The sequence below is a fragment of the Enhydra lutris genome, unplaced genomic scaffold, assembly GCF_002288905.1.
Source record: "Enhydra lutris kenyoni isolate GAN:26980312 unplaced genomic scaffold, ASM228890v2 scaffoldscaffold92, whole genome shotgun sequence".
Lineage (NCBI taxonomy): Eukaryota > Metazoa > Chordata > Mammalia > Carnivora > Mustelidae > Enhydra > Enhydra lutris.
Genome location: NW_019154176.1, coordinates 1574119 through 1589203, shown reverse-complemented (window position 1 = coordinate 1589203; position 15085 = coordinate 1574119). Strand labels below are relative to the sequence as shown.

Sequence of the window (15085 nt, the reverse complement as noted above, 5' to 3'; positions counted from 1 at the left end):
ACTTGAGTGCTTGAATGGAAACTAAAAAGCAGGTTTGGAGGCAGGTAATGGTCAGTTTAGGGTGGGAGCACCTCCACGCAGTAACTGGGAGACGATCTCAGCCTTTGGCCAATTAATCCTTCAATTCCTTGTTCATGGATGGACCTCCATGCTTCGCACCTGGGTCCAATGGCCTAGCTCCACCCCTCTGGGTATCCTCCAGAATTGGTGCAACCAGGGAAAGTCTCCGGAGAGAATTCTGTCTTCAGAGTAAGGAATCCTGGAAAGGTGACAGTTTCCTTAAATACTTGCGGGGTCAGACTGGGGATAATGGGGTGAACAAAGTGGTTGGGGGAGGAGCAGCAGAGAGGTGGGACACCCAGGAGCTAGTACTACAGGTTCATTCCAAAAATCCAGTTCTCCCTCAGGAATGAATGAGACCCCAAATTGGCCCCCCTGTCCCTGCTTCCACGGACAAATGTTTTTAGAATTTTCATTTTTTTAGTTGTTGGTGATCTTTTGAGTATCTTTCCAGTCCTGAGTGAGGGTTCCTGTGAGGGCGGCCAAACCAGAATAAAACTCATTTGGGAAACAAAAAAATGAAGAAATAAAAATATTTACAAGTACACGAAAAATTTTGTCCAATGTAATCAACAAACAAGGGCACGAAAAGGGAGCTTGTCGGAGCCATTTTGTGGCCGTATGACGTCACCGCTAACGGGCATGGCGTCACTCAGGACGCCACATGATGCGTATGCATACTGAATGAGAAGCTACCTCCGGGAGCCGAGTTTAGTCTGCGCATGCCTGGCCAAAGGCCTCTTTTTTGCGCATGCCCACCAAGGCTGGGGGGGGGGGGCGCGCGCGCAGGTCACGTGTTCTGGTGGTCGGCGCGCGCACCGCCTGCCCCGGAAGCGGTCGGCTCGCGGTGTGGCTGGGCGCTAAGATGGCGGCGGCGTGAGTTGCATGTTGTGTGAGGATCCCGGGGCCGCCGCGTCGCTCCGGCCCCGCCATGGCCGTCACCATTACGCTCAAAACGCTGCAGCAGCAGACCTTCAAAATCCGCATGGAGCCTGACGAGACGGTGGGAGCTGGACCGGAGCCCGGGAGTGGGAACGACGGGTGCCGGGGGTGGGGGTGGGGGGGGGGGGGCGGGGAGGAAGGGATCCCGACAGGAGGGGCGGGGAGGACGGCGCGGGCGGGGTTCTGCCCTCCTCTCCCAGCCTGCCTGACTTTCCCGAACCTCCGTTTGGTTCTCCGCCCAGCCCCCGGCCACTCGTGCTGATGGCACTTATGGGCCGGTCTCCGGACGAGGCCCCACCTCCGGGGCACCCATCAGGCCCCAGCTTCAATGTCAGCGCCCTCGCGGGTCGCGGGAGCCACAGGCTCAGATTCCCGGCCGGGCCACGCTTTCTGGGACGGGGGCTCCGAGTTCCCAGCTTTGCAGCATCTCCTCGGGACGTTGGTGGCTGAATTTGGGAGTAGTGATCAGGAGATCCCGAGTGGTGACGGCAGTGACGATAATAATGATAATAAACGGCCTGAGTGTCAGTGGTCTGTGTTTGTTGACGATTTGTTCTTTACCACCTGCTGAGCGATTTAGTGTTATTTTACTAAACATGCAAAACAAACTTATTTGAGCCATTTTGACAATTTCACTCCATTTTATAGATGTGGGAATTTAAGAATTAGAGAACTTTGCTACAGTCACATAAAGCAAGTGATGGCAGAACGGGGATTCATATTTGGTTTTGGTTCATGTGAGAGCCCATAGTGTAAACATTGCGTTGCATTTTTAGCTGAAAAGAGACTTAGGAGCTAACAGACGTACTGAACGTCTAACTATGTGTTTGGCACTTTTGGAACAAATACCTCATGAAGGAGACCCTGAACTCTACGTGTTGTAGAAAAGCACTCCTGTTTTCCAATTAGTCCAACTATTTGACTTTGGGCAAGGTACTTAATCTTTCTGTACCTCTGTTTCTCAAACATAAAATGGGATTAATAGCTACTTCATGCAGTGGTGAGGCTTTAAAAGTGATACTATACACTTAGTATTGTCCCCATAAGATGCTTTTGGCACTGAGCACTGTCAGCAGTGTGGAATGAAGAATCTTACCTCTCTTTTATTCTCTTTTCTTTTTTTTAAAAAGATTTTATTTATTTGACAGATCACAAGTGGGCAGAGAGTCGGGGGAGGGGGGGATAGCTAGCTCCCCACTAAGCAGAGAGCCCTGGATGCAGGGCTCCATCCCAGGACCCTGAGACCATGACCCGAGCCGAAGGCAGAGGCTTAACCCACTGAGCCACTCAGGCGCCCCTCTCTTTTTTTTTTTATTTTTCATCATACTTTACGTTATGTGAAGTCATACTTGTTTTCTCTTTTCCTCGCATTAGTGTTACTTTTGGGGAAGTGGGGACTTGTGCTGAGTTTTGTTCCATGTTATATTATGTACTCAATACTTAGAGTAGCACCTGGTGTGTAGCGTTTGGTGAACACTCCGTCGAATGGTGGGATAGGCAAACAAATTGGAATCTGGCATGGTTGACTACGGAGCTTAGTTTCTCTGCCATTGAGGTTTGTGGTCTCTTCCCCTCCTTCCCCTACCCCACTCAAGAAAGAATCTTTAGGTTTGCAATGAGTGTTCCTCTCCTTCCAGGTGAAGGTGCTAAAGGAAAAGATAGAAGCTGAGAAGGGTCGTGATGCCTTCCCTGTGGCTGGACAGAAACTCATTTATGCTGGCAAGATCCTGAGTGATGATGTTCCCATCAGGGACTATCGCATTGATGAGAAGAACTTTGTGGTTGTTATGGTGACCAAGGTAGGTGAAGTGTGCTGGTTGGGAGGGTGGGTGAATTAGCTGGGGAGTTGACAAAGAGCCAGTGTGCCCGGGAGAGATTAGCTATGAATAGGGTGGGGCTGAGACGGGATGGGGTGTTGGGGCTAGATAGGGAAATTGATGCCTGCTCCTTTTTCTGGGTGTCACAGGCCAAAACTAGCCCAGGCACCTCAGTACCCCCAGAGGCCTCACCCACTGCTGCCCCGGAGTCCTCCACATCCTTCCCTCCGGCCCCTGCCTCAGGCATGTCCCATCCCCCACCTACTGCCAGAGAGGACAAGAGCCCATCGGAGGAATCAGTCCCCACGACATCCCCGGAGTCCGTGTCAGGGTAAGGCCGGGGAGCAGAAGCCCCACCTTGGGCCCTGTCCTCCCGGCACATTCCAGTACATACATGTTCCTACTTAACCTGGGGGAGGGCAAGCCGCCAGAAGCCAGGGTCCGATTTCTCTCTCTTGAATTTGCAGCTCTGTTCCCTCTTCAGGTAGCAGCGGGCGAGAGGAAGACGCGGCATCCACGCTAGGTGGGTGGGTGGTCCCCAGGGCAGAAGCAGTTGGGTGCCCCAGCCAGCAGCTGGGCCTTGTGTGGGTGTGGGAGGGTCTGGGAGCTACCCTTCTCCCTCTTTGGTGACCCAGGCCTTGCTGCTCCTTCCACAGTGACTGGTTCTGAGTATGAGACGATGCTGACAGAGATCATGTCCATGGGCTATGAGCGGGAGCGGGTCGTGGCCGCCCTGAGAGCCAGCTACAACAACCCCCACCGAGCCGTGGAGTATCTACTCACGGTGAGGTGGGGCTGCTCCCTCCTGGGGAGGCCTGAAGGGAGTACATGGGCTTACGTGCCCTGACGGGTGGTCAGAGAGGCAAAACCTGCCCTCTGAAGGCTTTGGGTTGTGGTTCAGCCAGGAAAGGCTTCCTGCAGGAGCCTGGACATGAGTGATGGGGTGGGTCTATGGAGGGCAGGGCCGAGGCCTCACCTGTCTTCTGCCAGGGCTGAGTATGCAGAGGGGAGGCAATTCTGATGTGCATTAGAACTAAATAGGACCCCTGACAGGGAATTCCTGGGAGCCCCGAGCCAGAACATGGTTCTGTCCAGGAGAGCCAGGTGTCGGAGCAGCCAGCCACAGAAGGAGGTAAGCGAACTGGGAGATGTGTATGTTGGGTGTCTGCTGTCAAGGTGTCAGACTCCGCCTTCCCTACACTGGCTCCCAAGCTTCTGGGCGTCCAGCATGCTGTCTGACTATACATCTTTCTTCTGCTAGCAGGAGAGAACCCCCTGGAGTTCCTGCGGGACCAGCCCCAGTTCCAGAACATGCGGCAGGTGATTCAGCAGAACCCAGCTCTGCTGCCTGCCCTGCTCCAGCAGCTGGGCCAAGAGAATCCTCAGCTTTTGCAGGTGCGGCCCTGGGGGTGGAGAGAGCCAGGGTAGGCACCACCTCCACTCCCCTGTGGGTACCATGGCCCCAGAAAGCTAGCCTTGCCTAGTGTGGTATATAGGACCCCCCTCTGTGTTTGGAAAGCAGGACTAGCGACAGCCCCCTGCTGCTCTTGATCTAATGATCTTCCTGGTTTCATGTAATTTTCTTTTTTTTTTTTTAATTAAAATATTTTATTTGACAAGAGAGAGATCACAGGCAGAGGGACAGGTTTTTTTGTTTTGTTTTGTTTTTTTAAAGATTTTATTTATTCATTTGACAGAGAGAGAGAGATCACAAGTAGGCAGAGAGGCAGGCAGAGAGAGGGGGAAGCAGACTCCCCGCTGAGGAGAGAGCCCGATGTGGGGCTCGATCCCAGGACCCTGGGATCATGACCCAAGCCGAAGGCAGAGGCTTTAACGCACTGAGCTACCCAGGCGCCCCTCATGTAATTTTTTCAAATACCTTAACGAGGTGTGGGTGCCGCTGTTATCATCTCACAGAGGAAGATTCCAGAGGTCTGGAGCAGTGTGGCAGCTAGTGTGGTGTGTGTCTGCCTCTGGGTCCTTTGCTCTACCTTCTGGGTCTTTCAGCTCTAGCTTGGCCTCACGTACAGTTAGTGCATCCTAAGTGCATACAAGGTTGTATGGCACCATCGAGGACTGGTGTGTCCCAGTTAGCTCTGGGACCACGGTGCTCAGCAAGGTTCCATCCTGCCCTTGAAGGTTCCTAAGCAGAGGGGCAGTGGACCCTGGATGTGACAGGGTTTTCTGGATCGTCTGTAAAGGCCTGGTTTAGGGCCTGTCATCTGCTGCTGCTCCTTCACTCAGTCCCTTTTGCTGGTTCCTCCTGCTTACCTTCTCCAGGTGTTACAGGGCACGGGCCGCACGCCTTTATTCCTCATTTCTGTTTAGTGTTCCCTATATTATCATCTTGAGCAATGATGTGCCCCCCCCAGATCAATGTAACCAACCGGGACCTCCAAATGCCACGCTTAACCCATGGCTGACTTGACACAAACATGAAAGGGCCTTGTAGACATTTAAGACTTCAGAGCAGATCCTCCTCCCAGCCCTCCCCATCCCCACAAGGCTTGAGCCTCAGCCCTGTGCCTGCTGGGGTCGGCCATCACCTGTCTTCTCAGAACATCTTACTCTGTCCGGCCCTGCACTCAGCCCCTGCAGCAGCCATCTCACCTCCCCACCCAGTTCTCCGGCTGCCCCCCCAGGGGCACCGCCTGCACAGTGCATTCTCCAACCAGGAGCCAGACTCCTGAAAAAACTTCTTGAGGTGAAGTTAAAGTCAGACATACATCAAAACAGAACTGTAGAGAGTTGTAGAATCTGCAGGTATGCAACACCCAGGTGAGTTAGGTCTTTTTGACATGTACACAGATCACGTCTTTCTCTCTTCACTGGGGTGTCCTTTCATACTAGAAGACACTAGAAGAAAGCAGGTCGGGTCTTTGCCTTCATGTCTTTGTTTTGTCCCCTTTCTGCTGTTTGTTTCCTTTGTTCCTGCCACATAATCTTGTTTCTGGGATTTCTTAAGTGCATTTCTATTTCCAGGCCTTTGCTCTTACTGTTCTATCTCCCATCTTGCAGATCACGGGCCTTTCTTCCCTGGCCTGCAGGACTTTTTCTGTAGAGTCCAGTGTTGGCACTACTGTATGCCAGGTCCCCTATTTCCATTGTAAATAATGACCCGTTTATTTGCTTACAGCCTCTCTCCCTCCCCCGGAGCATCGGCTCCACCAGGACAGGCCTGTATCCACTATCGCGTTGCTCTTTGGCCAGCATAGGCCGCCTCTGAACGTGTGCTGAGGGAATGAAAAAGCAGGGCGGTGATCGGGACCTGGTGGGTGGGCATCAGGTGCTGGGGCTCACAGTCCCGTCCCCTCTGTCTCCCACAGCAAATTAGCCGGCACCAGGAGCAGTTCATCCAGATGCTGAATGAGCCCCCCGGGGAGCTGGCAGACATCTCTGATGTGGAGGGTGAGGGGGGCGCTATAGGTGAGGAGGCCCCGCAGATGAACTACATCCAGGTGACACCACAGGAGAAAGAAGCTATAGAGAGGGTAAGAGGCCTGGCTTGGGGGGTGACCTCCCTGGTGGGCAGGGCCCCCAGCCCCTGCTCATACCCACCCGTCTTCCTGCAGTTGAAAGCCCTGGGCTTCCCGGAGAGCCTGGTGATCCAGGCCTACTTCGCTTGCGAAAAAAACGAGAACCTGGCTGCCAACTTCCTCCTGAGTCAGAACTTTGATGACGAGTGATGCAGGGAGGCCAGGCCGCCCCCCCAACCTCCCCATCCCCCAACTCCACAAAAGTTTTATAAAAGAAAAAAATATATATATATTCATGTTTATTTAAGAAGTGGAAAAAAATCAAAAACTTAAAAAAAAAAAAAAAAACCCTATTTCCCATCCTCCTCAAGTGGCCCCCGTTCCCATCTTGGCCTGAGAAGACCCAGGCCAGACAGCTGTCTCCCATCCCCCGCCCCAGCCCTGCCTGCTCTAAGAAACTGGCAGGACTGGAGGCGACAGATGGGCCCCTCTTGGCCTCTGTCCCAGCTCCCTGCAGCCAGATGGAGAGGCGGCTGCTTGCTTCCCCCTCCCCTGAAGAGCCCCTGAGACCTCCCCCCACTTCTTCCAGGGTGAGGGGAAGCTGGAGCCCCAAACTTTGATCCTCCATTGGAGTGCCCCAACCTTTCCATCTGGGGTAAACTCAAGAGGCCCAAGGACCCCCTCCCCAGTCTGGCCTTGGTCTCTGGCCTGTATCCCTTTGCCGGAGAGGTTGAGGCCTGGTTTGTCCTACCTGGGGAGGCAGTAACATCAGAGCTGTTCTGGAGGCTAAGGCCACGCCCTTGACCCCAGGACAGAACCGTGTCTCTGATAAAGGTTTTGAAGTGAATAAAGTTTTAAAAGCCAGTCCTGTGGTGTGTGCCTACTGGAGCTTCCTACTCCAGCTTGTCTGGGTCTGGGGGCTAGTTGGGCACAGGTGATAATGGCTATGCTGTGAAGGGGCAGAGTGGTCTGTCAGCCTCTGCAGATTGGGGCTCCCAGTGTCTCCCACCCCCCTTGAGACTATCTTATTCCCAGGCAGTGGCCCCCAGCCCCAACTTAGCCTTGGAAGGGCTGTTTCTCCCTACCCCCCACCATCACCACCACAGTCTGTTTTGGCTACACTTCCCCCCCTAGTAATTGGCTAATTACTGGAGATTAATGTTGGTAAACAGAAGCCTCCTTCTTCTCTGCCATCTGCTCCTCCATTATTTCCCCATTGCATCCCCCTTTCTACTCCTGAAGCCCCAGTTAGTCGGCATGGCCTAGAGTCCCTGAGTGAGCAGAGCCAGGAAGGGTGGGGGAGTCTCTGGCCCCAGGTGTTTGGGGGGGCCAGGAAGGGGCATGATGAGAGAAGACACAGCTCTCCAGGGCTGGGGCTGTTGGGCAGCAGATTTTATTGGGAGAGGCTAGCTCAGGAACTGGGTGCCACCGAGGCTTCGGAGTCTTGGGCCGCAGCAGCAGCCAGTGCAGCAGCTCGTGCCTCCTTCTTCTGTCTTTGTTTCTCCTCCTTGAGGCGTTTGCGCTGCTGCTTCTCCAGGTCCTGCAGCAGCTCCTGGAAGCGGGCACTCCTCGGGTCCACATGGTAGCCCAGGCGTTCCTGGGCCTCAGCCTGCAGTCGGGCCCGCCGCTCCTTGTCGGCCTGCTCCTTTTCCCTGCGCTCCTGCTGCTGCCGCCGCCAGTTCTCAATCATCTGTGGCATCTTGGCCATTCTCTCTGCAATGAGCTGCTCCCTGCAGGGGAGGGTAGAGTGATGAAGACATCAAGCTAGAAAAGGAGCATCCATCCACCCATAGTGCCCCCCCCCCCATGAAAAACTGGGAAGACTTGTGGTCATTAAAACAGGAAAAGTCCCAGACAAGTGAAGTAACAGGCAGGAGGGATGAATTAACTTGTGTGTGACCCTGAGCACGGGAGAGCCAACCACCCCCACCCCCCGAGGAGACCCCAAGTCAACTTGACATTTTACTGAGCTGCCTGAGCCAGAGAGCTGAACACCATATCGCCATTCCCACAGCACACTCTCTGATCCTGCAGACATCACTGAGCGCCTACTGTATGCCAGGCCCCATTGTAAAGGCAAGAAATGGATTGGACCTTTCTCTCCAATCCTACGACTTTGTAGGTCCCAGTCACAGTCCCATTTTTAAGGATTAGAAAGGTGAAGCTGAAAGATCTAAAGCCCCCATGGCAGAGTCATCTAGCTGCGATGGGGTGGAGACTGGGGTTCACATTCTAGCTTCACCTTTTACTGCCTGGGTGACTGGACAGGTGACTCCACAAACTCCCAGGCTTTGGTTTTTCATCTCTACAATGAGGGTGATCCCCTCTTCCTCTTAGAGTTATTGTGAGGACAAGAACAATAAAAAGCGGGAACAGGCTTGGCCTTCTCCACCAATTTGCCTGCCCTCTAAGAAGCGACGCCATCCTGATGTTCCTGGTCTTGCATTCTTCAAGTCTAATCCTTCAGACCTGTCTCCAAGTCTGACCTCTGCCCTTGACTCCAGGCCCCATCACCCTTCCCCAGCCACAATGACCTCCTGGCAGCTCCTTAAAGCATATTCCTACCTCCGGGTCTTCGCACCTTTTACCAGGAACACTCCCTAGGATCTCCCCATTGCTATGTCTGGTCATTCAGGTCTCTAAGGATCAACTCCTTGGAGAGGTTCAAGGTCTCAAACCAAAGCCGTTCTCTGGCACACACATTTTTCAGTTTTATCTTCCTAATGGTTCCTGTCGCCATTTAAATTATCTTGTTCTCTGCTCTGTGCTCAGCACCTGGGACAAGGCCTTGCACACAGGAGGTCCTCAGCCCACAACCCCCGCCTGCCCGACCGCACACACCTGGCCTGGCGCTTCTGCTCCTCCGCCAGCTGCTGCACGCGCAGCGACTCCTGCATGGCCGCCAGGCTCGGGAACCATTCGCGCTCCTCAGCCTCCAGTTCGCGCAGCTGCTCCCGCGACGGCCACAGCGAACCGGCGGCCACCCCGGAGGCGGCGCCGTGCCGCGCAAACTGCTTGGCCGCGTAGCGCGGCCCCAGCTGCCAGCGCGGGGTCAGCGGGTCGTCAGGGTCCGGCCACCAGGGCCCTGGCGAGCGGCGCGGGGGCGGCGGCGCCCGGTAGTTACGGGAGCCCCGGCCCAGAATCGCCGGCAGCTCTAGCAAGCTCCGCGTCCGCCACACGGGCGCCGCCATCTTGGCTGTGCGGGGTCCTCGCGGGCCGGCCGGGGTGGCCACAGCACTGCCTGCGCGCGAGGTCCGAAGGCAGCCTGGGCGGGGCGAGGGGCGTCCCTGCGGCCTAAGTTCCGGGCAGGGGAGAGGAGGGAGTAACAAATGTCCTATACATCTTTAAGTATAATTTAAATTTTTATTTTAGCAGTTATTTATTAAAATCTCACTAAGTTTTAATTTTATACATTTAAGGTAGCATTTGATTTTTTATTTCAAAATTTAAGTGTCTGAATTTTAACTATTTAAAAATTTAAATATTACTTCAGTTTGAAGTTTAATCTACGTATTACTTTATATTAAATTTTATTTTTAAGTTACTTTATATTTTAAATATTTAGAATCTTTTTAAGATGTTCGTTTAAATATTTAAATTTCATTTTAAATACTTGAATATTTTTATAACATTAAGTATTCATTTTTTATGCTTTATTTTATGCTTTTAAATTTGATTTTTAATATCTCAAGATTTTTATTTTAAAGAATTGTTTAAAACCGTACCTAGACAATTTTAAATTTTTAAATTTCTACTTAAAATATAAAAGTATGATTAAGATATATATGTAGAAATTTTATTTTAAAATTTTATTGTAAACATGTTATTACTTTTTGCCTTTTAATTTAATTTTTTATATTTAACAATATTTAAGATGTTTTATCAAAATGCAGCAATTAAACAGTATTTTTTAAGAACAGGATTTTAGCCTTAAAAAGGAAGGAAATTCTGTCTCGTGCTGCAACATGGATGAACCTGGAAGACATTATGCTGAGTGAAATAAGCCAGTCATAAAAGAACATACATCATGTGATTCCACTTATATGAGGACTTTGGAGTAGCCAAATTCATAGACACAGAAAGTAGAATGAATGGTGGTTGGCAGGGACAGAGAAGACAAAGAATGGGAGTTAGCGTTTAATGGAGACAGAGTTCCTGTTTGAGAAGATGAAAAGGTTCTGGAAATACATGATGTGCTTAATAGCACTGAACAGTACATTGAAAATGATGAAAATGGTATGTTTTATGTTATGTATATTTTATCTCTCTTTCACACACACACACACACACACACACACACACACACACACACACACACACACACACGAATTGCGGTTCCCCGGGTGAACTAGCAAGCCTGGAGAAGAATGTCCAGAATTTATAACCTCAGCATATATATCATTTACGTCAATCCCAAGCTGGAAACAGCGGGCACCTGAGTCTGTTCACAGCAGAATGGAGACCTAAATTTTGATGTTTCAACCAGCAGAATACTACGCAGGAATGCAAGAGTAGAAATTACAGCTGGGTGTAATCTCAGCGTGGGTAATACTCAGGGACAGCATTTGCAACAAAGGAGACAGGGCCCAAGGGATTCCTTTTCATAAGGGAATGTTTTTCACTGTGTAAAGTTTACACAAATTGTCCTTTTTATGTAAAGTGGAAAAATCCTGGTGTAGTTATGGATGCAAACCCTTAGGGGTAAAGGCAAGGCAGCAATCACTCTGGAAGTCAAAATGGGGGTGAGGGGCTGTCGGGGTAGTGGTCATTCCGGGGGGGCGGGGGGAGAGGGTCACTTGGTAACTGGTCCTTGAGCTGGACATTCCTGTTCTGTTTGCTTTTGGACTGTACTTAATGTTTGTTTGTTTGGTTTTTAAGATTTTATCAGAGAGGGCAAGCGAGCACCAGCAGGGGGAGGGGCAGGGGGAGAAGCAGGCTCTGCCCTGAGCAAATAGCCCAATGTGGGGCTTGATTTCAGGACCCTGGGATCATGACCTGAGCCGTAGGCCGATGCTTAACCGACTGAGCCACCCAGGTGTCCCTAATGTTATTTCTTGATCTGGGCTATAGGAGCTCCTGAGTTATAATTATTCTGTAAGCTGTGTATGTGTGGGCTGCATACTTTCCTGTAGATTTATTATACTTTGTAAGTGAAAAAAATAAAATACAACCAACAAAAAGGATTACAGTGAGAAATCATACTCCCACCTGTCTCCTATACCCCCCCCGCCCCCTGCCTGAGCTCCTCCCCTGACTTGTGTTAGTTTCTTGTGTACCCTAGAGCATTGCTTTAGACATTGTCATTTATACTGTTAACTAATTATTTCGCAAGGACAGATGAATACAGTCACATATGTCATCACCCAGAGCTAGCAGATATTAACACTTTGATAAGATCGCTTCAGATCTTTTTTTAAATGGAAGTGTAGTTGACATACAATATTATGTTAGTTTCAGGTGTTCAATGTAGTGCTTTGACAATTGCACACATTACAAAATGCTCACCACGGTAAGTGTAGTCACCATCTGTCACCATACAATGTTACTACAATATTATTGACTATGTTCCCTATGCTGTACTTGTCATGCCTGTGACTTTATTTTATAACTGGAAATTTGTACCTCTTAACCCCCTTCACTTATTTTGCCCATCCCTCTACCCCTTCACCTCCCTTCACCGCGCTCTACCCCCATCTACCCCCATCCCCTCAGGTACCCACCTTCAGATCCTTTCTTAAAAAACTCGTTTTAATAAAACCTGCCCCCTACTGTGGAAGTCTCCAATGACAGATAGTAAGGCCTCCACCGACAAATACCACCCCTTTCCTTCCCCACCCTTCTCAGGAGTAACAATTTTGAAATTAGCTTATTCTTCCAGGACCAGACCAAACTTTATGCATTTGCTACTTATCTAGAGTCTTGAAAACAATATGCAATATATATTTTTATTTTTTTACAAGATTTTATTTATTTATTTGAGAGCAAGAGAGCAAGAGAGAGGGAGAGAGAGTGCACGCACGCAAGCGGGTGGGGGGGTAGAGGGAAAGGGAGAAGCAGACTCCCTGCTGAGCAGGGAGCCTGATTCGGGGCTCAATCCCAAGACCCTGGGATCATAACCTGAGCCAAAGGCAGATGCGTAATGACTGATTCACCCAGGCATGACTCCCTGGAGATTTCTTGTACATGCTGTGTAGCTGTTTTTCACACTGTGGGTCAGGGGCCCATTATTGACTCAGGAAATCAATGAGCTGGGTTACAACTTAGCATTTATTTATTTACTTCCAGGTTTACAATTAAGGGGAGAATGGTTCATAGAAAACTCTTTTTTTTTTTCCTTCCATAGAAAACTCTTTATTTTATGATTTATTTAGGGACGCCTGGGTGGCTCAGTGGGTTAAAGCCTCTGCCTTCAGCTCCGGTCATGATCCCAGGGTCCTAGGATCGAGCCCCGCATCGGGCTCTCTGCTCAGCAGGGAGCCTGCTTCTCCCTCTCTCTCCTCCTGGCTCTCTGCCTACTTGTGATCTCTGTCTGTCGAATAAGTAAATAAAATCTTTTTAAAAAGTGATTTAAAAGTTGTGACAAAACACTCCTAAAATTTACCCCCGTCGTCATTTTAAAGTGTTCTAGTCAGTGGCGGTCAGCACACCCACACTGTTGTGCAATCATTACCACCATCCAGCTCGAAAACTTTGTCGTCTTGCAAAACAGAAACTGTGCCTGTTAAACACTAAGTCCACATTCCTTCCTCCCCCAGTGCCTGGCACCCACCATTCTATTTCTGTTCCTATGAATCTGACGACTCTAGGGACTTCCTGTAAGGAGAAGCGTACTGTATTTCCCTAATTGTGACTGGCTTATTTCCCTTAGCATAACGTCCTCAATAATGTCCCCATTGCAGCCTGTGTTAGAATTTCCTTCCTTTCGGGGCACCTGGGTGGCACCTGGGTTGAGCTTCTGCCTTCAGCTCAGGTCATTGTCTCAGGGTCCTGGGATCGAGCCCTGTGTCAAGCCCTGCATCGGGCTCTCTGCTTGGCGGGGAGCCTGCTCCCCCTCACCCCGCCTGCTTCTCTGCCTACTTGTGATCTCTGTGTCAAATAAATAAATAAAAATCTTTAAAAAAAATAATTTCCTTCCTTTCTAAGATTGAATGACATTCCATCATATGTGTTTACCACATTTTGTTAATTCATTCATCCGCTGATGGATACGTGAGCTGTTTGCGCCGTTTAACTGTTGTGAATAATGCTCCCATGAACTTGGGTGTACAATGGTTATTTATATAGAAAAAATAGAATAAAATAAAAATATCAGATTGTATCACATGTAGTAAGGGTAAGTATCCTTTGGTAAAACTTGTATTCTATCACATATACTGTATATATATATATATATATATATATATATGTATATATATACTGGTGTTCCAGTTGCAAATGGTGCTAACAAACCTTGCCCCAAACAACCATTTTGATTTTGCTCATAGAGCATGTAGGTCAAGAATTTGGATATCAACAAAAGCCAAACTATGGAAAGAGCCCAAACGCGGCGCCCATCTGATGATGGCTGGATAAAGAAGATGTGTGTGTCTCCACGATGGAATATGACTCAGCCATCAAAAAGAACGAAATCTCGCCTTTTGCAGTGAGGTGGATGGAGCTAGATAGAGGGCCTTAAGCTAAGCAAAATAAGTCCGTCAGAGAAGGACAAATACCGTATGATTTCACTCCTATGTGGAATTGGAGAAACAAAACAGATGAACACATGGGAGGGGAGGAAAAGAGAGAGAAGGAAACAAACCATAAGAAACTCATAACTAGGGGCACCTTGGTGGCTCAGTGGGTTAAAACCTCTGCCTTTGGCTCAGGTCATGATCCTCAGGTTCTGGGATCGAGCCTGCATCGGGCCGTCTGCTCGGCAGGGAGCCTGCTTCCTCCTGTCTCCCTGCCTGCCTCTCTGCCTACTTGTGATCTCTGCCTGTCAAATAAATAAATAAAATCTTTTAAAAAAAAATTGAACCTCATAACTATAGAGAACGAATTGTGGTTGGATGGCGAGAGGTGGGTGGGGGGATGGGCTAGATGGGTGATGGGAATTAAGGATGATTGTTGTGATGAGCGCTAGGTGTTGTATGTAAGCGATGAACCACTGAATTCTACTCCTGAAATCAATATTGTACTGTATGTTAACTAACAAGGATTTAAATACAATTTTGAAAAAAAAAAGGGGGGGGCGGAATTTGGGCAGTGTGCAGTGGGGATGGACGGCTCGTCTCTATGCTTTCTGCAGCTTCAGCTGGGAAGAATTTGAAGTTGAGGAATTGATGCCTGGCTACCAGAATCATCAGAAGGCATCTCCCTTCATTCCTGTCTCGTCGTTGATGCTGGCTGAAGTCTCAGATAGGCTATTGGCTGAATATCCTTGAGAAAGTGAGCCAATTTGAGCTTCCTTACAACATGGCAGCTAGGTCCCAAGGGCTCTAGGCTGAAGGGCATGGCATTTTGATGACTGAATCGCAGGAGTCACATGACATCATTTCTGCTCTATGCTGTTGGTGGAGTCAGTCATCAGGGTTGTCTAGGTTCAGGAGGAGGGGTCAAATTGTCATGCAATCAAAGGGTTTTCTCCTTTTTTTTAAGTTTTTTTTTATTTAGATTTTATTTATTTATTTGACAGAGAGAGTGAGAGACCACAAGCAGAGGGAACAGCAGAAGGAGAGGGAGGGGCAGGCTCCCTGCTGAGCAGGGAGCCCTGATGAGGGACTCCATCCCAGGACCTGAGATCGTGACCCG

General features: G+C 49.7%; 2 protein-coding genes across 4 annotated transcripts; one reads left to right on the top strand and one right to left on the bottom strand.

Annotated features, from left to right (window-relative positions):
• Window positions 1-895: 895 nt before the first annotated feature.
• LOC111162397 (RAD23 homolog A, nucleotide excision repair protein) lies at window positions 896-7160 on the top strand. Of its 3 annotated transcripts, none has more exons than XM_022526791.1 (9): window positions 896-1063; window positions 2640-2801; window positions 2969-3150; window positions 3287-3342; window positions 3476-3603; window positions 3873-3951; window positions 4084-4214; window positions 6146-6310; window positions 6392-7160. In XM_022526791.1, exons 1-9 carry the CDS (start codon window positions 992-994, stop codon window positions 6503-6505), a joined length of 1089 nt encoding a protein of 362 aa, XP_022382499.1. In that variant the 5' UTR covers window positions 896-991; the 3' UTR covers window positions 6506-7160. The 3 variants fall into 3 exon arrangements, with proteins under 3 accessions (XP_022382499.1, XP_022382498.1, XP_022382500.1); XM_022526790.1 differs by having other exon boundaries at window positions 4081-4214; XM_022526792.1 differs by lacking the exon at window positions 6146-6310 and having other exon boundaries at window positions 4081-4214.
• Window positions 7161-7658: 498 nt separating this feature from the next.
• LOC111162398 (GADD45G interacting protein 1) lies at window positions 7659-9508 on the bottom strand. Its single transcript, XM_022526794.1, has 2 exons — window positions 9137-9508; window positions 7659-8025 (listed from the first exon to the last, which is right to left on the bottom strand). Exons 1-2 carry the CDS (start codon window positions 9484-9486, stop codon window positions 7707-7709), a joined length of 669 nt encoding a protein of 222 aa, XP_022382502.1. The 5' UTR covers window positions 9487-9508; the 3' UTR covers window positions 7659-7706.
• Window positions 9509-15085: the final 5577 nt, after the last annotated feature.

Coding starts and splice junctions, on each gene's coding strand:
- LOC111162397 (XM_022526790.1), top strand. CDS start 992: ATGGCCGTCACCATTACGCTCAAAACGCTGCAGCAGCAGACCTTCAAA. Junction 1,064..2,639: donor GCATGGAGCCTGACGAGACG/GTGGGAGCTGGA, acceptor CTCTCCTTCCAG/GTGAAGGTGCTAAAGGAAAA. Junction 3,151..3,286: donor TCCCCGGAGTCCGTGTCAGG/GTAAGGCCGGGG, acceptor TTGAATTTGCAG/CTCTGTTCCCTCTTCAGGTA.
- LOC111162398 (XM_022526794.1), bottom strand. CDS start 9,486: ATGGCGGCGCCCGTGTGGCGGACGCGGAGCTTGCTAGAGCTGCCGGCG. Junction 8,026..9,136: donor GAGCAGAAGCGCCAGGCCAG/GTGTGTGCGGTC, acceptor CCTCCCCTGCAG/GGAGCAGCTCATTGCAGAGA.